This window comes from Pelodiscus sinensis, chromosome 4, assembly GCF_052426305.1.
Source record: "Pelodiscus sinensis isolate ZL-2025 chromosome 4, ASM5242630v1, whole genome shotgun sequence".
In the NCBI taxonomy this organism is placed as follows: domain Eukaryota; kingdom Metazoa; phylum Chordata; order Testudines; family Trionychidae; genus Pelodiscus; species Pelodiscus sinensis.
In genome coordinates, this window is record NC_143055.1 from 114369664 (window position 1) to 114394463 (window position 24800).

General features: G+C 40.6%; 1 protein-coding gene and 1 long non-coding RNA gene across 6 annotated transcripts in view; one reads left to right on the plus strand and one right to left on the minus strand.

Annotated features, from left to right (window-relative positions):
- Positions 1 to 24800, minus strand: part of RAP1GDS1 (Rap1 GTPase-GDP dissociation stimulator 1) — a 151422-nt gene that overhangs the window by 69795 nt on the left and 56827 nt on the right. For 3 of the 4 annotated variants that reach the window (XM_075929640.2, XM_006130130.5, XM_089778067.1), the window contains exon 2: positions 22059 to 22169. In XM_075929640.2, the coding sequence (XP_075785755.1) occupies positions 22059 to 22169 (111 nt within the window). The remainder of the gene's footprint in view (positions 1 to 22058; positions 22170 to 24800) is intronic. The other variant, XM_006130131.4, reaches the window with a different exon arrangement.
- On the plus strand, positions 668 to 16981 carry LOC142829543 (uncharacterized). Of its 2 annotated transcripts, none has more exons than XR_012904037.2 (6): positions 668 to 784; positions 1345 to 1455; positions 3835 to 3902; positions 10290 to 10416; positions 11800 to 11829; positions 14752 to 16981. It is a non-coding gene; the product is annotated as an uncharacterized LOC142829543 (long non-coding RNA). The 2 variants fall into 2 exon arrangements; XR_012904038.2 differs by having other exon boundaries at positions 695 to 916.

A 24800-nucleotide genomic window follows, 5' to 3' on the forward strand; every position in this document is an offset into this window, starting at 1 on the left:
AATGTCAGTTCAGATGCAGTAATTGATTTTCTTGTGCAAAGCAGAACAAATCTATCTGAACTCAATCTGCTGTTTTAAATCTCTCCCTCTCTCTGGCAGGGTGGCGGTGTCTTGTAAATGCTACAAGTTATGCAACCACAGATGCTGGCTTCCAACTTTCCCTGGGGGTGCTCAACCCCTGATCAGCCCAGGCCCCCCCTCCACTCCAGACCCCATCACCACTCCTCCCTTCCTGCTCCCAGTGTCTCCTGCACACCACAAAATAGCTGGCTGAAAGATTCAGGACAGAGGGGGAATAATTGATCTGCAGGCCACATGTGGACAGGAGATGCTGAGGGAGGGACAGGAGGGGAGCTGGGCTGTTGGTGGGTGCTCATTTTTTTTGCTGCATTTAACAGGGCTGGGGCGCCCTCGGAGTCAGCTATGCATGCAACCTTCTCACATCACTTCAAAACACTTCTTGTCAGTACCAGGAGAAACTGGGGGTTGGATATGAGGTATAAACCAGTCTTGTAAGTAAGGGGGCATCTGACCACAGCTGAAGGTCTGACTCAGCACAAGTAGACCTATCCAAGCTAGCTTCAATCTAGCTGGCAGGGCTAAAAATAGTAGTGAGGCTGTGGCAGCATAAATAGCAACCTGAGTAAATAGCAGGATATCAGATAGGCTTGCACAGCTCATGCTAGCTAGACCATGTGCTGTTGCCACATCTTCATGGCTATTTGTATCAGAGTTAACTAAGTTAAAGCAGCACAAGCTGCAATCTCACAGCCTGAATGCAATGGTAAGTGTAGGATGCTTAAGAGTTGAGCAGAGAGTTAACTAAATACTATCAGCTGCAATTTCCCTTTCATCACCCTCTATCCACATTGGCTGCTGCAAGTAAAGCAATAGAAGATGTCCTAAATTAAGTGAGGTAGGACAACAATAATAATAACTGTACTTTGCATTTAATATCATGCCTTTCAAATCAGGATCTCAGATTGATGGGGGGTATTGTCTTTAAATGGGGAAGTGAGGGCCGTGAATCCTAAGTAGAGCTGGTCAGAAAAGGAGTCAATTTTTTTCATGAAAACTTAGGGGGTCCCCCAACCAAATGTTCTACAGGCCATAAATTGGTAACCTCTAGGTTGGGAAAGAAGAACCCTGGATCTGGATTCTGTCTTTGTCACTGACTTGCTATATGTATGACCTAGAGAAGTCATGCTCTGCCTCAGAGTCCTTATCTATAAAATGGTGACAACATCTGGTTATTACTGAACAGGGATTCATTAACTAATATTTTACAGCACTTTCAACAGCAACATATGAGATAAGTGCTACTTATTATTAATCTATTTACAGGCTTACAAGTTGTGAGTTTTCAGATATGCTGAGGAACCTAATATCATCCCAACAGAAGCTTAAAGATCCATTTAGAAGACATTACAAATGACTAAAGCACACACTTGGCAGGTAAGTTTTCGAATAGTTGCATGGATGAAAGAGATGATTTACATACACACAAAAATGCTCATCACTGATAAAAAGAGTTCCAGAGAGTAGTTTCATTTGTATCCATGGGATAACAGTCCTCTTTGATTTCAGCAACTGAAGTAGAGTTCTACTGATCCGTTTAATGTTAGCCACAATTAGTATGCAGGAGGCGTTAATGTGGTTTCACTTGCCACATTACTGAGATATACAGTATCCAGTCTTATTTTTACAGCCTTCAGTTTGATGGACTCATTACTGTGCAATGCATAAATTACAAAAATAGAATAAAATACATCCTGCATCCTGCAAGAAGTGAGGGAAATAAATTAAATGGTGCTCCAGGCAAGTTATGTGCAGCAAATACACTCTGATTTATTTTATTGAGATAAGCAAGTGAGTGCCAATAAAATTACACTCGTCAGCTCATTAGACTTGGGCTGGAAATCTAAGTATCAGCAGGAGTGAATGAAAACAGAAATGGGTCTTTTTCTTACTAATCAGCATTATTGAAACCACTACCACATCTCCTCCCCCTTTCAGAACCCAAAATGCCTTCCCCTGCTTCCTCCCCTTCATACACTGACCCCCATCACCTAGGTAGAGTACTGACACTAGGATTTCTCAAGCACTTAGTTAGCATGTCCAGCAGTACTTCCAAGCTACTGGGGGCATGGCCATGCCTGCCATTCCACCTCACCTTGCTAGTAGCTGACAGCAAGCACTGTGGGAAATACATGTTCTACTTTCATGGACAAGTGGAAGGAAGGCTCTACAATACACACTACTTATAGCACACCCTGTGGCACTTGGCCTGCAGCTGTCTGATAGAGAGTCGTAGAGCATCTCCAATCATCCACTGCAACTCTGAGCAGAATCCACCCTCCGTGCTCCTCACAATTTAGCTCATTGTGCAGAGCACATAAACTCACCTGAAGTCAAGTCGAGAGCACTGTATTGGGATAGTATATTTAAGGAGAAAACTTATTGATCTTGTGGCATCTGATCAGATGGTGAAAATGAAAGTGCATTAGTACACACTGCTCTGTATTGTTATCAAGCAGAACCCACGACTGATGCATGTCCTCTGGAACGGTGGTTGAAGAATAAAGGGGTATCTGACTCTTTAGCATATCTGGCACGTAAATATCTTGCAATGCCAGGTACAACAGTGCCATGTAAATGCCTGTTCTCACCTTCAGGTACATTATAAACAAGAAGCAGGCAACATTATCTCTTGCAAATTGTAACCCAACTTATCTGAGTGACTGGCAGAATAAGAAGTAGAATTGAGTGGACTTGTAAGCTCTAAAGTTTTACATTGTTTTGATTCTGAATACAGGATTTTTTTGTATATAATTCAGTATTTGTAAGTTCCACTTACGAGATTGCACTAGAGTACTTGTATGAGATGAACTGAAAAAATACATTTTTGTTTTTTACAGTAAAAAAATTTGTAATAAAAAATTAAAACAGTAAACACTGTATTCTTTGTTATAATTGAAATCAATATATTTGAAAATATAGAAAATATCCAAAATATTTTAAATAAATGGTATTCCATTATTGCTTAACAGTGCAATTAAGTGACTAATTACAGGCAGTTCCCGGGTTACATGGATCCGACTTACATCGGATCCCTACTTACAAACGGGGTGAGGCAACCCCGCACTAGCTGCTTCCCTCCAGCAGACCAGGGAGATGCGAAGCGAGAGGCCCCCTCTCCCCCCCCCCCCCCCAGCAGACCAGGGAGACGTGGAGCGGCTTTTCTCAGCAGACACCTCAGCTTGAGAATAAAGGACTGAGGGAAGTGAGGTGTGGGAGAATAAAACTGAGCTCTGGAGAAATGTTTGGCTAGAGTTTCCCCTATAATATGTACCAGTTCCGACTTACATACAAATTCAACTTAAGAACAAACCTACAGTCCCTATCTTGTACATAACCCGGGGACTGCCTGTAGTTTAATCACTTGACAGCTCTAGTTAAGATTCTGCAGTCTTTAGGAGGCACTGTAACTTTGGTCTGAACTGTGGAGGACTGCTGCTGCAGGCAGAATTAAAAAAAAAAAATCAACATATATTGTTTTCCTTCACTCTTGGGTTTCCCTCTAATAACCAAGAAGGGACTAGCTGATGAGTCTTACCCACCCAAATGATGTCTTACAGCCTTCTTAGACTAACCTGCAGAAGAGGGGAATGGAGTCAGAAATGATGAATAACATCTGAAAACTATGGAAGGTTAAGTCAGTTTGTTTTTATTTGTTCTGGAGTCATATAGCATATTACATGCATTTATGGAGTGGTACTGCCAGGGTGATTTTAAACACCAATCCTGGTTTGCTTGTTTGTTTTTGTCCTGCAGAATCCCAGCCTTTGAAAAATTATGCTCCCACAGCTTATGGAGGCTGATGTACCCACAGGCCATGCTGAGTAAGAAAAATATTTCGTACTAAGAACTGTAAAAGTGTTTAGCAGTGTAAACAGGTAAAACAGTGTAACCTCTCCCCCACCTTCCCTATTTGTTCCTTTGGCAGGCCCAGGAGAAGACTAGTCTGATTTTCTGTGAATCTATGGTGGGACTATTATTACCTGTTACTATGAAAGAGTGTATAGAGAAAAAGGATATTATCCCTTTAAGGGACAAGCAAGTGCCTGCCACCTAAGAATGATCTAGGACGCCCTGTCCTGCCTTTGGAAATGAGCTATATAAAGAGGAACAGAAAGTAGCAAGGAAAAAAGGAGCAGAAGGCAGGCTGTCTGCAGTGGATTGCAGTTACTCTCTTCTGACACCAGGAGACAAGCCTCAGTTGACTAAGGCCACTTCGTCACTTCCCGGAAGATCGACGCTAAAGCAGTCGATCTTCTGGAGTTTGATTTAGCGGATCTAGTAAAGACCTGCTAAACCAAACGCTGAAGGCACCCTGGTGACGCTGGAACTCCTACTCCTCATAAGGAGTAAAGGAAGTTGACAGGAGTGTTTCCTGCTGTAAGGACAGCGCTGAAGCTTGGCTTAAGGTACATCGACTCCATCTGTGTTTTTTTAATGTAGCTAGAATTATATATGTTAAGCCAAACTTCGACTGTAGTGTGGACCTGGCCTAAGATTTGGATTTGGACAGTAAGTTTGGAAGGGTTGAAATCAGGCTGTGATGAACTGTATCTATTGTAATGATTCTTGGCCTGCAAGTTTAATAAAAAGGAACATGGCATCTGGTTATTGTGTGTTATCTTCTTCTTGCCTTTGGCTGTTAAAACTGAATCTACTGCTGCTCCACTAGGAGAAATCAAGGTGGGGTGGACATGCAGTGCTACACTGGGGCACAAGGGGGTGCTCAGAGACTTTATCTCTACAAGTACATGCTAGACACTTTCCAAACTTGTTGGTTTTTAATAAACGTTTCAGGCATTAATTTGTATTAAGGCCCTATTGTGTTACAATACACTATTGTATAATAATGCTTGTTAATCATGGTGTGTTCAGCAAAGCTAAAATCCAGCTGAATCACATTCTCACTGCTTATAGGTCTGCTGAGACAGAGGGAAGGAGAACTGTGTAGACACAACACCAGCTCTAACTATTCTCAGGAATGCCTGAGGAAGATAACAGGCCCTAGATAAATCCCTTCACCGCTTGTTAAACTGTCTGTGGCCTTACAGATCCTGCACAGTGGGCAGCCTGATATTCCAGAGCCACTTTTCAAAATCCCTTTGGTGTAAAGAGACTTGAGAAGCTTTTTTTGATGGCTTTATTTTCAGCCTATACGCATGCACCCATAGTGCTTTTGAAAACTGTCACCAATCATAGAATGCACATCATCTGTTACTAATGTGTACGTGCAACAGCTCCTTTGATAATCAGGCCCATTGTATGCAACATAGTGTTATGAGCTTGGTGAAATGTTGTTATGGGTTGAGTTAAAATTTCATTGAGAATGACAGGTGTGAGTTCATACTTGAATTAACATAACTGTAATCATAAATTCCAATCTGGGTCAAAAGGGGGGGGGGTGTGAATCCGCGCTGAGGCATCAGGTGGCGTATGGGGGATTGTTTGTTTTTTTGTTTGGTGAGGGGTGTCTGTGAAGAGAGATCGCAGTAACTCCTCACTTAACAGTGAAGGTTGTCTGTTAGAGCACACATGCTCATTTCAAGATATACAATGCTTCCTTATAATGTATAATTGGCAGCCTGCTTTGTCTACTATATGGAGGATTTTCTGAAAAAGCAGCCTGTCCTTTGGGGGTTTAGAACCAGGGTGTGTGGTAAGGTATGCAACTAGGCAGCTTCACTTCAGCTGCCCCTCCCCCTACAGCTCCTACCCTCTTGCTTGAAGCTGCTCCTGGGATCCTCCTGCTTGCTGTGTGGGAAGGGGAGGGAAGAGGAGACAGCCACTGATGTCAGGATGGCCCCCTACCCTCTATCTAGATCCCCCACTTTGTTTTCCATCTCCACAAAGCAGGATCTCACAGCTACAGAGTCTTGTGTCTGGACTTCCAGGTCTTCTTACAAGGGCAGTGTACTTTAAGTGGAGTCAGCATATTTAAAGGGGCAATACGTCTCTCTCTCTTTCTCTCTCTCTCAAACACACACACACATACACATACACACACACACACAGTGTGTGTGTCGCTGCCTCTCACACTTGGCATGGGTAGCCATGTATGTATTGCCAGCAGAACAGTGTGGGTTCATCATCATGTTCAGTTTCTGCAGGGAACTGTTTGCAGCATCCATTATGTATCCTCCCTCTTGCCTCAGTCCCTGCCACTTCTAGAGTGTGAGGCTACATTAACAACATGTTAACCCTTGAGGGCTCAGCTGAGCGCAAGTTCATCATTTAGTAGCAAGGCATGCCCTGAGAAATATCCCACCCTCTTGACTCCACCACCTCACCTAAGCTTCACAATCATCCTTGCTTGTGCACAGTATTAAATTGTTTAAAATTTATACTGTATATGTATATATTGCCTTTTGCCTGCTGAAAAAAAATATAACAGGGAAATTGGATTAGCTTAACATTATATTGATTAAAGTAGCATTTTTCAGGAACATAATTACAATATTAAATGTCTGTCTACTGTATACAAAACAGTAGACAGAAAAAGCGAGGCAAAAAAGCCAAGAAGCCTGGGAATTGTGAGCTAAAAGATTGCTCCTTTTATTCTTGGTTACTTCTGCAATGAAAGAGACAGAATTTTGTACATTTCTTGTAAATAAACAAGTCTGCATCAAAGAAAATACCAGACTCCATTAATTTCTACTTCCAACTGCTATATTCCCACAGCCCAGAAATCTGATAAGGCACTTGGGCTATATAGGGGCAACAACAGAATACAGGTTGAACCTCTCTAAACCAGGAATCTGTGGTCTGCCAACATCCGTGGTCTACCAGGATGTTCTAGGACCAGAGTCCCGAAGGAGGACTAGTGGCTGGCAGGGCAGCGAGCTGCCAGTGGCGCCTGGAGCCTCATGTGCATCGGGGTGCTGCCCGGTGGGGCTGGGAAGCCTGGTGCAGGCAGTGGGGCTAGAAGCCCAGTGGGGTCAGCAGGGCATGCGGGGGGGAGAGGGGGGCAGCTGACAGGGAGGCCAGCAGCTGGGCCAGGGCTGTGGGGACAATGGCAGAAGGGCCAGAAATGACCTCTCCTGGTCCAGCAAAATCCCTACTGGAGGTCTTGAGAGTGCCAGACGAGGGAGGCCCAACCTGCATTATAAAAGAGTGAGAAAAAAACTGAGAAATGGGATTAAAGCTTAGCCTTCCTGCCATTGCTATGTATGAGCACAGAGAGTATGTTAGATCACACAGGACTAAAACCCTCTTAATAACATAGCAGGGTGATTAAAATGTGAATTTTCTTGCTTTTCATGCTTCATGCAGTGCCTGTCGTGGGAAGAATGAAGGGGTGGTGGGTAGCCACTTCTGTTAGGCTACAGATCTGAATTGCAGAGCAGAGCACCAGGGCTATGTGACTGGTTAATTAAGTAGTAGAAATCACATCAGAAAAGAACCAGAGACCCTCAAATGAAGCTGTTCATTCTCTCTCAGCTATATTTTCTGTTCACTTTATGTTTCATTCTTTATATCTTCTGTATCCTTTCTTCCCTCTTCAAGTATTAAAAGAAGGGTGGAAGAAGGATAATTTAGAAGAAATGTTGCTACTTGGCACTTGCTATTAGGAGAGAAGTACTGAAATTCAGTTACTGCTCCCTTGAACAATTAGTTTAAGTTGCACCATTATTTTGGTGCAAGAAAGCATTTAGAATGAGCTTCAATACAGATGGCTAGAGATGGAATAATTCCCACAGTTCAGAACTTCACAGGGAAGAGGGAGTACACAACAGAATTATAATTAAGCAACTTCACTGTTGCTTTCTTTATTAAACTAGCCATGTTGTGATATATTGTTTTGAAAAATGCACATATTGTTTCTGCAAGGACATTTTATAACCCTCCTGCAGCCACCACAGAAAATTACATTGACTTCTCAATGTCACTCCCACATGAACGCCTCATAGGGAGAGGAGGATGAATGGATAAATAAGTTATGATGAACCACATGCAACACAACAGAAAGCATTCCTTTTACTCTTTTAGCAAACTGGGTGAGGGACGGGGACAAGAAAAATCTTATTGCCTGGCACAGCCTCAAATCTACAAACAGATGCACAAACCAAGAACATATATTTACAGTACATTGCCTACCACAAGAAACACTGGGCATGTCTGACTTTCATTGTCCTCCTGACTTATTCTCTGATGCCCATTCAAATATAGCTTCTAGTCTGACTAAAGGAACATAAAAAGTGGCTAATAAAGAACATGCCTCACCATTACTGAACCTAAAAAAAGCATCCTGCTTTTGGACAGCCATTTTACAGAAGACTGCTCCCAATAATATTATTATCCCTCTTTGTATACAGAGATAAATATGAATGTATAACTTCCTATTGGCATGTCCTCCCCCATTAACTACTCCCCACAAACATGTTATTTGTTGGGAATCTGATTCTCCATCTCCCCTACAAACTGGATCCTTCTCTGTTAGCTGTGTGTTTCCAGCATGTCTGTTGGTACAACAGTGTCTACATTCTGTTCAGCCTCCTTCAGCAGCAGCTGAGAGATGCCACCCTTGTTTCTAATAAAGAAGTAGAGTCATGGTGTATGGAGATTTCTAGGGTCATGTCTACATGTATAGTGCTGCAGCAGCAGAGCTGGTGAAGATGCTCGGATGTGAGAGAGCTCTCCCATCATTAACACTTCCATGAATGTCAGAAGCTACGTAAGCAGGAGACAGCTGTGCACATTGGCGCTTATGCCAGCATAATTTATATTTCTCAGGAAAGTGGTTTATTCACACCCTTAAGTGACATAAATGATGCCGGCATAATCTGTAGACAGACCCTAAGTAAAATATCAGATTCAAGATTTTTGAAAGATAAACCAACCTGGATTGGGCCAATAGTCTAAAACCTCTTCCCAAACATTAATTAAATGTAATCTGAGGGGTGAAAATCACCCTTTAAATAGTCTGTCATAGACATAAACTGTCTCATTAGTACATATATATGCACACGAGTACTTGGAAGTACTTCACAAGGAAGTATAGCTAATATCCAACTGGGCCACTTACCCATCTGCCAACAGTTTGATCAATAAGTTGTATATTCAGTTTTACTTTATATGCTAAACTTGGGTGAAAGTCTTTGTCTGTCCTTTCTCATATTTCTACCCATCTAACTTCTGTGACCTGGGCAAGACACTCAGTCTCCCTGAATTGCACTTTTCCCCTCTGTAAAATGGGAATGTCTGGTATATACCAGAAAATTAGGCCCATTTTGTCAAGGGTGGTGAAAAATCCATACCGCTGAGCAGCATTTGTGTAAGATAACCTAATTCTTCCATCAACCTAGGGCTATCTAAGATAATCCCTGAGTAGATAGCCCTAGGCTGATGGAAGAATTCTGTTGATCTAGCTACTACTGCCTTTCAGGTATTCTCCACAGGAGAATATCTGTCATCAAAAGAACTGTCTGCACTAAAAGCACAACCACTAGCAGATGTTCAAAATGGTATATTGAAAAAAGTGCACACTGGTGAATAAATCATGTCTCAAATCTATAGCTGCTTTTTTATCATTAGATACAATTATATTCCAGTGGGCCAGAGAATGTATCCAAATCTCTATTCCAAAAATTCTCAAATTATTAATCTTTGGCAAAAAAACTTTTGGGCTACAAACTCATAAAAGGATGATGCTGGCTAAGAAAATCCAGAAAGCTTCCTACAAAATGAAAATATATATGTATTTTTAACAATTAAAATGTTTTCCTGTTACTAATTCTATTTACCTAAAATGGTTAAAAATGAACATTTACAATCATATACATTTCTTCCTCTTTAAGGCACTTATTTTTTTCATTTTCTTCACATGGACAACGATTGGACAGTAATTTTAACTTTTATACCCAGTTTCACTATCTGGTTCTCACATGCTTCCAAAATGCAGAATGCCTGGGTTGCAAGGCATGGATGAGTGTTTGTGGATAGTTATGTCCAAATCAAAACCTTTTTCCATTACATTTAAAAATATACTGTAGATAAAAATACAATATATTAGTACAGATTTTGTAAAACTATTTTGAATATAAAATCTAAATATTCATATTAAGTTATTATATACTGTCCTTTAATTTCCTTGTGCATTTCACTCTTCATTGGAAAGCTCATATTTAGATGACCCTCGGCAGAGACATTGTACTCAGGAACAAAATGAAAATATAACCACTAAAGAAATACACTCTCTCGCTCTCTTTCCTCAGCTCACTGTGACTCACTGTTATATAAGAATTGGAACTGATGGTGATCCTTAAAGACAGACTAAAAAGCAGGCTTTGTCTTTTGGCCCTTAATCTGTAAATGCTTCACCACGTGCACAGCTTTACATAGGTGAGTAAAACCTACTTGAATCCTCCTTAAAGTTAAAAAAAAATTGCAGGATCAAGGCTTTTCTTTATATTCATTTTTCTTTCTGTGCTATTGAAAACACAGTATGTAACTGTTTACAAAATATGTAATGGCACTGTACATGCTGAGCCAAATTACAAGTACCAGCAATTTTCTCTGAAGTCAACAGGAATTAGAGCCTCAGCACCTCTATCAATTCAGATCATTATATTTTGTATATTAGTTTTCATTCAATTTTTTAAAAATCAATCCTGGTCTCTCATTTCCTGTTCAGCTTTATTCTCCTTTCCTAGCTCCTTTTCTACTTCCATCTTCCTCTCCCTTCACCTCCTCCTTATTTGGGCATTCTTCTTCACCACACAGGGCCATGGGGCTTAATCCTGCCTCTAATTAGACACTATTTAGACATTCAGGTTAACTTTTAAGCCTATTGGTGTTTGGAGGAACAGGGCCTCCCTGACTCTGGAAAGTTAAAATGACTATCACAGAGCACTGCCAAGATACAGGAAGGAAACAAACAGAAACAGAAGAAGTACTCTTCTCTCTGATCTTCAGTAATAACTGTAGGTCAATAAAAACATTTCAGAGAGAAGTCTGATCTTTTAACATGCTGTTGAGGTTCTTTTGTGGACTTCACGGATCTGATTTGATTACTTTTTTTTAAAAGGTATGTACATTTGCTATGAGACAATAGGATGGCTACATGTACAAAAAATCCTAGGGGAATCCTCCAAAAGCATCTCTCTCCCAACCTATGCAAAAGAGAACATTACCCACCTCTATGGCACAATGCTAAGTTCCTAAAACCATAAAAGATTCTCCATGGGGTAAGAACCTGAACAGGGAAGAGTATGCATATGCTTGCTTAACTGCCTGGTTCTTGCTCATATTGTTCAAGGTCTAAGATGATCATCATATGTGAGGTTGGTAAGGAATTTTGCCCCAGCTCAGACTGGGGGAGGTTGCCTTTCTCTGCCACAAAGTGTGCTGTGTAAGTCACTTGCTTGAATTGTCTGGGGAAATAGGGTTGCTAAATGGTTTCAGCAAAAATACCGGACACACTTGACATTACATCACAATCTATATTACGTCTTATTTAGAAAATACCGGACATCTCTATTTTCTCATATATATTTTCTCAATTTGTTTCCCGAACAGAAAGCTCAAATACTGGACTGTCCAGTTCAAAACTGGACACCTGGCAACCCTACTGGGGATATCTTAAATCACTTTCCTGCCATTGTAGGGGCCTCGGGCACTGATGCATTTGGTCCTCCCTATTCTCTACTTGTGGCATGTAATTGTTTAGTCTCCTGTGGGCTGCAATACTGTGGTTTAATTTTGATTGTTGTGTTTTGTGTGCAGGTGCTGGGTGGTGTTGATGTTAAGAGACAGGTAATCCACTAACAGTGTCATTAATGACATTTTTATTGACTACATGATTAACTGATAAAGGAAGGCTTCCTCAGTCCCGGCTTACACCAGGTCCAGGAGCTATCCCGGTGCACCTCTGCAGATTAAACGTAGTAAGAGCTGGGTGCTCCTGCCAGGTCTAGCAGCTCCTTTCTGTGGGGACCCCTGTCTGCAGGGGGGGGGGGGCAGAGCAGCAGCCCTGTCCATGGGGAGCCCCAACTCCCTGCTGAGATCCCCCCCACAGACAGGGGCTACTGCCAGAACAGCCTCTGTTCGTGGCCAGCCCGAGCCACCGCAAACAGGAGCTGCTTTGTGGCTCCCGCTGGGACCCATGCCGCAGGCACAGGTTGGTTTGCTGCAGAGGTTACTTCGCAGCAGCCTCTCCTCTCACTGCGCTGCTCTGATAGGCAGTAGCATGGGGGCAGGGAGCAGACGGCACTGTGGAGACGGTGCTGGGAGGAACCGGCTCTTTAAATGTAGAAAAAGCTGCCTGAGCAGTTCTGGCTCATATCGGCTCCAGGACTGCTGCAGCTCTGCCTCCCCTGTCCCTCTCTCCCTCATGTACCATGGAGATGGTGTTGGGGGGAATCGGCTTTAAAGCTGGCTCCCCCCCCAGCACCGGCTCCTGCTCTCCCCCTCTTTTCTGCCTCTGACACAGCCTATGACACAGAGGCAGCGGCAGGGGGGCCAGCTGGGAAGACTACTCAAGTAGTTGCTTATATCCCTAGCATGGAGCTGGCTTTTAAACAGCTCCCTGCTCATGTGGAGCTGCCTGCCTCCCTGCACTGCTGCCTCTGCAGCTGCGGGAGCGGGGGGGAGAGCAGTGTTCCCTGTAAGCTGAGTGCTTGGGCGGCCCCCCCAGGAGATATTCAAATGTCACCCACCTGATTAGCAGAGGGCCCACTGCTGGTGGCATGTGTTTCTACTGGTGGTGCACGTCTGCACATGCCTCAGTGCACATAACAAAATTTATTCTGCACATGGATAGACAAAATTAGAGGAAATAATGGGCAAGGGGAAATAGGAGCTGGTGCTTGCGGGAAGCTGCTCCCCTCCCGCCCATGTAAATGTGTATATCCACTGAAAATTTCAGTGGTTACGTGTTTACATAAGTAAGTGCATTTTAACATCCCTACCTCTAAGCACTCTATGGTACTGGTTCTCAACCACGAGTACGTGTATCCTTGGGGGATATACAGAGGTCTTCCAGGGGAACATCAATTCACCTGGATATTTGCCAATTTTTATAAGAAGCGAGGTAAAAATCACTCGCAAAATAAGTACCAACTAAAATTTCATACACAATGACTTGCTTATACGGCTCTATATATGTAATGTAAGTACAATATTTATATTCCACTTTATTTGTTTTATAATTATATGGTAAAAATGAGAAAGTGAGCAATTTTTCAGTAAAAAGTTGTGCAATATCATTTTATATTTTTGTGTCTGATTTTGTAAGCAAATAGTTTTTAAGTGGGGTGAAATTTGGGGTTACAAAAGAAAAATCATACTCCTGAAAGGGGCAGGAGTCTGGGAAGGTTGAGAGCCACTTGAAGTTTGTAAAAAAATCCTTTATCTTATTCTGAAATGTGTATGCTAATTTTTACATTTCAATTACATGCCACAGATTTCTAGATCTAGGAACAGAAGGCTGGGAATCAGTAGACATTTCTAGGACCCTACTCTGACTATATTGCAGCCAAAAATAACTAACTTTCTCCACAGACTTCTGAAGTTTTGTTCTGTCAAATATGGGTTATTTATTTCTGTTATAATCTCTTGTGTCTGAAATACCCTAGAGTGACTGAGCTAGGAATAAGCTTTTCGGATACTGTCTGTTCCAGAAGGCCTCTAATTTAGTTGAAAGCCGGTGTTCTGTCTTGCTTATCGTTTCCCCAACAGTCTTTTTCATGCACCTCTTCATGACCCTTTGTTTTTAGATAGGCTGAATAAAATTTATAAGGCTGATCTTCAACTTTCCAACTGGCATAGCCCAACTTAATTCATATGATGATTTACATCAGCTGTGATGCTGACCCATAAATTTTATAGTATACCTCCTCCATGTGGTTGCATGTAATAGATTTACTCCTAGTGCATCAAACTCACACAGAAGGTCAGCATGCTCCAAAGTAATATTTAAAACCATCCCCATCTTGTCATGAAATACTTTGAGATAGATTTAAAATCTGCTGTTTTGTATGTTTTATCTGTAAATTTGGACACAGTTTGAAATAATATGATTTCTTAAACCATCGACATTCCAGAGTATAAATGTTTTATCCCTTCTTCCTGTTGAAAAACGTTTGTTCAGGAACATAAGTGCAAGGGAATGTTTTTAAGACTGTACCTGTCTTTTATCAAAGCAGGGATTCGTTCCACTTTACAAAAGAATGGTTTATGCTTTATCCCATTTTCTTCCATTTCTTCCACTGATAGAGGCCTTCTGGGTTGAAAATATCTGAGCCAAAGCCATAAACAGATATAAAATCTTATCCATCTTTATTATCTTATTGATCATATTCCATATATGAAATGTTTGGCTCTAATCAGGCTGTCCTCTGGGTTAATTTTGGATAATAATCCCAGGGATCTGGTGTTTATCAAAGATTTTTCCTACCTAATTCAGTAACATTCTTCTTTTCTTTCCCCAAGTACACTAGGGTTCCAAGGTTGGCCACTGAACAATTTTGGATTAGATTATATAAACACAACCCTAATGCTTTAAAATGGTATTTGTCACAAATTCTTTTAAACATCAGGCCTCTTCAAAGCCCAGAGAAATTTCATTATGGCTGCATAAATTCTAATTATGTACGGTATCTGATATCTGAATAGACAACATCAAAACATAAAATACAAGAACTGACTTATCATCTGTTTTGTGTGTCTTCTCTCCAGCCACTTTGCAATCAATGTATTTGAAGTCTGGACTCCAGTTTGGCGTTTCTGAAGGAGGTCCAGGAAATCATTTTTATGAACATCTGCCAAGTTATTGGAAGTCTGATTTTCTAATTACCATGAATGTACAGAAATATTGCATTTATTCTGTATTTTTTAAATAGCATGGGATGAATCTTTCTAATTCCAGAACTACCCTGGAACCAATGCTAGGGCCTTAATAAATAATTATAGTAAATCTAGATTTATTACAGTCTGATATATTATGCTCTTTAGTAAAAGCTTTGTGGATGAAATTCTAGCCAGACTGAAGTCAATGAGAGTTTGTCATTGACTTCACCGTGACCACGATTTCACCCTGTAATTTCAATACAATATTTACACTAACCAGCCTTGTTAGTTGCTCAATGGCTAAAACAAAGAGGATTTATCTGCTTTTTTCTTTTAACTTAGAACCAAAGTCCACTGTTATATTCACTGGGTTAATTCTGGTCTAAATGAGAGTAGAATTTGACCCGTAGAGAGGAGTTCTCATTAACCAAAGCCTCTGGCTACAATGCTATTGTATAGTGCAAAAATTCAGTTTAAATGTTGGGCCAAACTTTTTTTTTCCTAACCATATGAATAACAACAGACACCTAACTTACTCATTGCCAACTAAAAAGACTACATCACAATGCATTTGCGGGGGGAGGGAGGGAAGAAGTGCTAAGGTTGGGCATTCAACCTTATCTTTACTCAGAAATTGAGTAAGCAGAGTTTCACCTCTGTAAAAATATTCTTGAGAATCTCTCATGACAAAGACAAAGGAAAAGCATCTATCAGTAAATAAATAAAGTTCTAATGCACATATGCATTAAGAAATTACATATTCATAAAATGTAGAGGCTAAGGACAACCCAGAAAAGGGTGCATCTACACTGCACCATAGCTCGAAATAAAATATGCAATTTGAGAAATGCAAATTGCATATCTTATTTCAGTCTTATTTCAAAATAGCTTATTTCATAATTTGGCGCTGTCTAAATAGCACCAAATTTTGAAATAACCTGATATTCTGAAAAGTCCCTTACTCCTCGTGGAATGAGGTTTACAGGGATGTCAGAATAGCGAGCCTGTTATATTTTGAAGTAACAGGCGTGCTGTGAAGACTCGGGAAAGCTATTTCGGGATACTCTGGTATCTCGAAATAGCGTTGCAGTGTAGACATAGCCAAAGACACTAAGCCAATGCGAATCTAAAGAAGTCTGATAGAGGTATGTAGTCTGATAATATAATGGAAATAGGGAAGCATATTTTAAACCTCAGAAATGAGCATTCCTCCTACTCACATATCCTCTGCTACTCTGCTTAACAGCAAGCACTCATCAACTTATCCTGTCAAACTTTACAAGCAGGCTGCCACTGACAGATAAGAAAAAAACCACAGAAGACTAAGAAGAAACCAGCCAAAGAAAAACACCCCAGGACTTCAACATGGTAAAAGAAGTTAAAACTGCCAAGGATTAGATGTAAACTCTAGCAATGATTTTACTGGGATATGGAAATGCTTTTGTTTTTTAAGATGCCAACAGTTTCTCCTATTAATCACCAAAATGGTTAGACCATGTATTCTTGAATAGGAAAGAGGCTAAACACTGATAAACAGCAGAGTAGGGGGATTTAATTGGATTTAAGATTCTTAATATTTGTAACTGGCCTGATTTCAGAGCTCCTGAAATGGCTTTTTCTACTTCAATATTTTCTTCTATTTCATAGGATTTATTTAAGGATGCTTACTTTGCCCAAATATAAACTGCTTGATTATTAATAATAACTGGCAGGTGCTATCTGCCCTTTCACAAATTCTTTTGCCCAATTATAAATAGTTTAAGTGTCTATGAGACACTAAATTGGGCTCACAATAAATTTCAGATATAATATGGCTTAGAAGGATTAGATTTATCCATAAACACGGGTAAATATCAGTTTAATGGTTCACACACAACCCAATGAAAAAATATTTCTATCTAGAATAATCAACATTTGCAAATAGGCAAATAAAGAAAAATGCTGCTTATTAACTGATTGGAGCTTGATTTAAGGATGCTTACATTATACATTTTGACATTTGCAGATGACAATTTGTGTCTTATATTCTATTTCCGTTCGAAAGCAGTAACTTTTGGAATCTCAATGTCAACTGTTCTTTCATAATTGTCTGATCACTAATGCCTGCTCACTTGATAATTTCTCACAACTGTGAAAATGTAAATAGATAATAATGAAAAAACTTAAAAATAAACACTGATCTCATCTATTGAAATTATTTAAAACAATTTAACTCTGTCATGCCTCTGTATGTTTTGGTCTTTATTTACCAAAGAAAAGACCCTAGAGGCAGTCCACTCTCAGAAGTATAATCTCTAGAGGCACACAGAAGAACAGACATAGCCAGTTTTTAACATTTGTGTGGCATTGTTTTCTTTTCTTTTATAAAAAAAAAATAGCCAGTGTTAATAACTGTGATTATTTTGCTTGGCTATAAATCATTTTTCCCCTAAGATATGAAGAAGAAACTCTGTGACTAAATTAATGGGAGTCACACCTCTGAGTTGGCAGTACGAGGAACAATTACTATAATTAAGAGTTTTCCCACTCCTGTTTTCCAAATATTTTTAGTAATTTTTAAAATAAAATTACTTGGCACCCAGCCATTTAAAATGACCACTTTCTATGCCACACAGTATTACCCGTGGCAGCTCCAGTAGCAGAGTTAGGGATGTGGCAGTCCCAAAAGCAAGGCGGGGCTGGGGCAGCCCCCTTAGCGGGGCCAGAGCTGGGGATGCACAGCCATGGCAGCCCCAGCAGGCTCAGGGATGCGGCAGAACTATAGCCTGGCAGTGGGGAGTGGCTAGGGCTTGCAGTGGGGAAGGGAGGTGAGTTGGGGGGTCGGTAGCAGGGGACTTCCCATGGTCTGGTAAATTCCCTCATTCGGAACCAGTCAGGTCCAACCTGAATAATGATTTTAAAGCACAAGTGCATGTCAGCAAAAGAGACACTGAGACTAAATAACAGTGTTTGTAATTTTTTGAGGGAAAAATTAATACTTTGAAGCAGACTTCAAAATCCTGAATTTGAGGGATAGGAAGTAAACAAAAGTAAAACTGCCTTTAGCTTGAAGATAAATAATCTCAAGGGGTAGGAATAGCTCAGTGGGTTGAGCATTGGCCTGCTAAACCCAGGTTTGAGAGTTCAATCCTTCAGGGGGGATCTGGGGGCAGGGATGGTACTTGGTCCTGCTGTGAGGGCACGGAACTAAACTTGATAACCTCCCAGGGTCCTTTCCAGCTCTATGAGATGGTATCTCTCTCTATATATAAAACCTTAAAATGAAGATGTAAGAACTTTGCTTCACAAAATAGAAGATCATATTTTAGATATGAGATGTTTGACTTGAACCTGCTTCAATGCTGCTTTGTGAAATTTGGAAGTATGGAACTTCCAAAAACTTCCCTCTCCTCTTCTCTCCCTCTGCTAGGCCATGTTCTCTTGTTTTATCTGTGGCTTCAAAGTTAGGACATTTAATCCCATAAAACAATCTATTAGATCAAATTTATTAACAGATGCAACCCAACAAATAATGTAAGAGGATTTTTTAAATGTATGTAGCTTCTCATAGTTTAAAGCAAAACAGAAACTGTTTTTATTGACATTTGGTCAATTTTTCAACAATGCCCAAGTGTGTTAGGAGCATACGCCATATTTTCAGAAGTGAATTAGCTATTTAACAACCCAAATGCAATTGTCTTTCAATGAGACTGTCTTTTTTGAAAGTTTACTCATTGAGGCTAAGCTGTTGTGGGATATTGCATTCAAACCTTTACTTCAAACCTTTACGTTATTTTGGTTTTGCTTTCCTCCAACCTAAAATGGATTGATATTATATATATTATATTTAGGGCCTCCATTCAGCATCTCTCAAAACAATGGGAAATTTTATAATACTTTTTTGGACTAGGCAAGAATCCTTTGCGTGCTTTTGATACTTAGCTACTGGCAACGTTTATTCTCCACACATCACAAGTATAGCTATAAACAGAGTGTCACATGAACCACTTTCTGGTTGGAGGCATTAATCCTTATGTCACAAACCCATAATACTCTATTGTTAATGGAACTTATCAGCTCCTTTGGGGTACTGTCAAGTTAGAAAATTAATTACACAAAAATTGAAGGTTCAGAATAATTACCCTATATTGGAACTTTTTCCTTTATTAGGATGGGCAGCATGTTACTTAATATATTCTTTGAAGTAAAGTTTTGCTAATTTGAAGAATCCCTAGAATTTCTCAGTGTTTTTCAGGAATATGCCAATAAACCAGTATGGAAAAAAAATACTCTGCCTTCTAATGATATAATCTTAAAACCTATCCAATGATTTTTCTTCCTGAAATATTCAACATATATTCAGAGTGCTGGATGGGTTGAGGAATTAGAAATGAACTACAGTGACTTTCTTCTCCAAGTGTCTGGTTCACTTCCAGCCCAGGATTGACAGATACCATCTGAAGGCTGTTTCGTTTGTTGGTACCCCTGGAAAATATCCACAACTGGCACTAATTTGCTATCAACCTTGTTAGCTGTTTCAGCAGAAAGAAAAACTAATGAGCACAAGGGATTAACGTCCCGTTCCTTCTAGAATAGTTAGGCGAGAGGGGGTGGGACGTATATGTATGTGTTTGGGATGTGAGCCACTATGTTTGAGGCTTGGTCTACATTAGCAATCACTGAAAATCCACACCCCCTAGTGACACTGTTATACCATCCTAACTCCTGGTGTAGACAGCGCTATGTTGATGGGACATAGCTATTACCTCTTTAGGAGGTGGATTAGATGGGAGAAGCTCTCCCATTGGGATACACAGCTTCTTCACTGAAATGCTTCTTCACTGCTGCAACTTAAGTGTAAACAAGCCCTAAGTGAGTATAAGAGATGGGGACAGAGTAAAGCAGGAGAGTACATAGGCATCAAGTAAGAAGATGATCTGAGAAAATGAAAGGATATGTGGGAAAGAAATAAGAAGAAGGAGGAGGAAAGTAAATACTGAAAGACAGAAGAAAAGAGATACCATGTACAGCAGAATGACAACAGAAAGAGAAAACAGAGGAAGGGAAACTAAGTAAGCTACTTAAATATTTGCATTTACTGATGTTTAGTGCCAAAATATGACTATAGTACAGATTCTGCAAGTGAGTGTCAGAAGATAGCTGGGCCTCTGAAAAGATCTGGGTCCCAGCTTACCTCTGAGAGGCTCCACATGGGGGAATGTGGCAAGTGAACTCGCCGAGTAACTGGGCTTCAGTTAATTAGGAAGGAAAGCCCCATGACATGAAAAAAGTCTAGGGATCATGGAAGGAAAGGAAGAGGAATCTGGTGGAGAGAATTCCCCCAGCAGACTGATGAGAAAATGCCTCATAAGCCAACACTCCCATACGGGAGAAGAGCAAAAGGCTGAGGAAGCCCACACAGAAGAGGAGAGGTAGGAACTGGTTTAGGTGCAATAAGGGACAGAGTTGGTTCTCATGTTCCAAACAACCTAGTGGAGTGGATGGGGCTAGGTTCCCCCAGCCACTCCAGCCTAGGGTTTTGGAGAAGGCTCTAAACCTAGGAGACCTAGAGCTGTCTAGCCTCCACTAGTACCACAGGGCTTCCAACTGTCCATTACCCTGAAGGAGGCAGAGACTATTAAGAACTTGGCCAGAGGATTGGGTCATGACAAGGACTTGATAACACCATATTGAGTGTGGGAGTATAAGGAGGAGCAAACAACCATAAGCCCCACATTTCAGTGATCCATAAAATTCTACCTTAACTCCCTGCAATTTACTAAAGCCATTTGGACATAATTTATCTCTACTGCCAGGCATTTCTGCATAATCGATACCTGTGCTCATATATAAAGAGCCAGGGTAAAATTTTGTAAACTACACAAAAGATACTGCCCAGAATGATTCCCTCCGCCTCTCCAGCTTGAAAGGAAAGTGTGCACCAGAAAAGAAGGTGGCTGAGAGGAAGAACAGGGCACCAGGCTGAGGCAAAACAAAGAGCGTTAGAGTTGTCTGGCTGCAAGTATCAGCACATTGTGGAGTGTTCAAAATATACAAATGAACCATTGCACACCTACCAGCTAGGTCCTGAGATTTACATATGGACCATCATAGGTAATGACACACAGCACATTTAACTCCAAGCCCTTGGTTTATTTTCACCTCACAAACACTTCTTCCTATCCCATACTCGTTAAACATGAAGGTGTCCTTTGATTGTAAATGTTACAGATACCTTACAAAATACTCTGTAACAGAATGGATCCTATTCCTGGAAGAGAGGTTTGATCTAAAACAAATGAACAAAAAAAAAAATCACACCTGACACTTTCCTGGCTGAGATCTCCCTGGGAACTAGTACTAATAGAAAAAAATGCAGCAATGTTACCTCTTGACCTGCAATCACTGATATAATCTATTAGGCACCTCTAAGAGTGTTTTATCTTCTAGTGTTAAAATTTCACAAAATATCTTATGCATCCATGAAATTATGACTTATGAGATGGCATCTTGGAGGAGAAATCAGATCAGCTAATTAATATGTTTTTGAGAGTATTGACATTTTATATGAGATACAGCAGAAACAGTTTGTTTTTATTTAATAATAAACAAGAAACTCTAATCAGAAACTTTATTTTATTTAATACATGTACAGTAATCCAGATTATTTTTATTGGCCCTCAGAAGAGTGTGAAATTGAAACTCTATATGGATCTTTCTTTCCCATCTACAGAATGTACTGTACTTAGTCAATTTGTCTACATTGTGGAATTTAAATATGTGATTTAGATATATGAGAAAATCACATTCTATGGGGTTGGAATGGCAACCTTTGCTACCTTTAATCAGAAAAGGGAAAATGTTGAATGCCATGCTCATGCTACCCAAGCACAGTAGCAGATACATTTTTCATTTGAAAGAGAAATACCTTGCTCTTTACATTCTGAATGTAAACTTCAATTGGAAAAATAGCTGACCCCATATGCTAGAGACTAGCTCTGTGCTATGCCTCTTGTGAACATCCATGGCTTTCACCATTGTTTTCTTTATCTGTCACTATCTGATTCTCATACAAGTTATATAGGACTTTCTTTTTAAGAAAACAGCCAATCCAGCAATTCCACTGATTGCGTTCTTTCAAATGCTTCACATTGCTACCTTCATCATTTACTGATCTGATCATATGGCACAAAATGTGAAAGGACAATAAAACTTACTGTTTTGAGCCAGGGCTTGAAGCAGGCAATCCAAGCATCCTTCCAAGCTATCTGCTGTACTGTCTACGGCTGTTATCTTCAGCTTCTTCAAGGCGTCACTTAGATTATCTGCTTGATTAACAAAAAAGAGAGAAATTGGTGCTCTCATCAATCTGATAGCTAATATATTTAGAGCAGTGGCTCCCAACCTTTTCTGAGCATATGGACCCCTTTTCAATCAATTAAAATTTACAGACCCGCCACCAACAATACAGCTGTACCTGCAGCCTGCAAGTCCCTTAGCCTGTGCTACTTCCACAGTGGTGTCCCTCAGCCCACACTGCTTCCTGAGTGGGCTGAGGGACTTGCTGGCTGTTGGCATGGAGCCCCTTAGCTCAGCTGAGCTGAGAGGCTCAGTCAGCTTGTGCTGCTTCCCGAACCACAGGAAGCAACGTGGATTAAAGGACATGCTGGCTGTGAGAGGCTCCATACATTTATTTTAATTTCTACTTTAAACTTTCCATGGACCCCCTACAGTTCCATTGCAGACCACCAGGGGTCCGTGGACCTCTGTGTGCTGAGGATTTAGAGAAGCCAATTGTTAAAGGTTTTGGGGAAGAAAATCAAGCTTTTCTGAATGTAAATATATGTTTTCCATTCTGTGTGTGAAAATGAGATGCCACATTTATAAAATGTCACTGACCAACTTTTTTATCATTGGTATTCCCTCAGTTCAGCAAGTTGGGGAAACCAGCAGCCACACCTCTGCTTCCATTTTGCTACTTGGAAAAAGTATGCTATGACAAACATAAGAATGGACATACTGGGTCAGATCAAAGATCCATTCGACCCAGCATCCTGTCTGCCGATGCCAGGTGCCAGTGAACTGAACAGGCAATGATCAAGCATTCTCTCTCCTGCCATCCATCTCCACCCTCTGACAAACAGAGGCTAGGGACACCATTCCTACCCATCCTGGCTAATAGCCATTAATGGACTTAACCTTCATGAATTTATCTAGTTCTCTTTTAAACCCTGTTATAGTCCTAGCCTTCACAACCTCCTCAGGCAAGGAGTTCTACTGGTTGACTATGCACTATGTGAAGAAGACGTAATTTCATTTGGTGGCACCTAGTTCTTATCTTATGGGAACAAGTAAATCTTTTCCTTATTCACTTTCTCCACACTACTCATGATTTTATATACCACTATCATATCCTCCCTTAGTCTCCTCTTTTCCAAGCTGAAACGTCCTAGTCTCTTTAATCTCTCCTCATATGGGACCCGTTCCAAACCCCTAATCATTTTAGTTGCCCTTCTCTGAACCTTCTCTAATGCCAGTATATCTTTTTTGAGATGAGGAGACCACATCTGTACTCAGGATTCAGGATGTGGGCATACCATGGATTTATATAAGGGCAATAAGTTACTCTCCATCTTATTCTCTATCTTTTTTAATGATTCCTAACATCCTGTTTGCTTTTTTGACTGCTGCTGCAGTCTTCAGAGAACTATCTACGTTGACTCCGAGATCTCTTTCCTTATTAGTTGTAGCTAAATTAGCCCTCATCATATTATATGTATAGTTGGGGTTATTTTTTCCAATGTGCATTACTTTACATTTATCCACATTAAACTTCATTTGCCATTTTGTTGCCCAATCACTTAGTTTTGTGAGATCTTTCTGAAGTTCTTCACAATATGCTTTGGTCTTAACTATCTTGAGCAGTTTAGTATCAAAAGTGAACTCCTTTTGAATGTTTTCAGTAGCAGGAAGGATGAGGAGGCGGAGGAGAGAAAAAGTAATTGTAAATGCCATTTTCTGCTTAGCTGTAGGTCTTTCTGTATGCACTAGAGTGTTCCATCTTAGTTAGGCACACAAAGCCCAGTTAAAGATATGGCTAGGCTCAAAGTTTTTTAAATAAGGACCTGACCTAATATAATAGCACAAGCAGTTTGTGTGTTGATTGTACAAACTGTTGCTATTTGTATTCAACTAATCCATAAGGAAACTTCTGGAAACAAAAGCCTTACTGCATATATCAGATTATGAAATAACACTTTCTCCCCAAAACAGGCAGTGGAGGAATATTTATTCTCATAAACTGATTGAGACTACCAGTGCTAGCACCTCAAGTAGTCTGTTTATTCAGAGGCAAGGAATAAGTGTTAACAGCTGCAGTATAAGTCTTTTCATTTTGCCAGCTGATGACTAACCTCCGTCTGAATGGGCTATCCTTTTAAAATACATGGGTGGTAATTCAGTTTCCATGCCAACTCAATCAGCAATCAGAGATACTTACTCAAAATAGGTAACATTAAAAACTGTGTAGTTTTCTACTGTTCTCCAGTGAGTAATATAACGGTCCTGATCCAAATCCTGAGGACTGTTAGCTGCTTTGCCCTACACACTCAAGGTAGCCCCACTGGGGAAACAGACAAACAATGGGCAACAGAAGAAATAAATATTGTAGAACTTGCCAAGGGAGGGGGGCTAGCAAAGTTTCAAGACAGGAAAGATGTGCAAGGAGGTGACCTTTAAGCAGAAGACTAGAACAAGCCAGACCTGTCTAATTAGCGGTGCCTACGGCATCTGGGCTGGCAGTGTGGGGTTATATTAGTAGAACCAATTGGGCATGAAGGAGCTGATTCCCCAGTTAAGGGCAGCGAAAAGCCTAGGGGTGACGCATAGGTAGGAAGTGGAGATGTAAGCTTATCAGATAGTCAACTAGTCCCTCGACTTGTTGCTCCCCTCCTCACGCT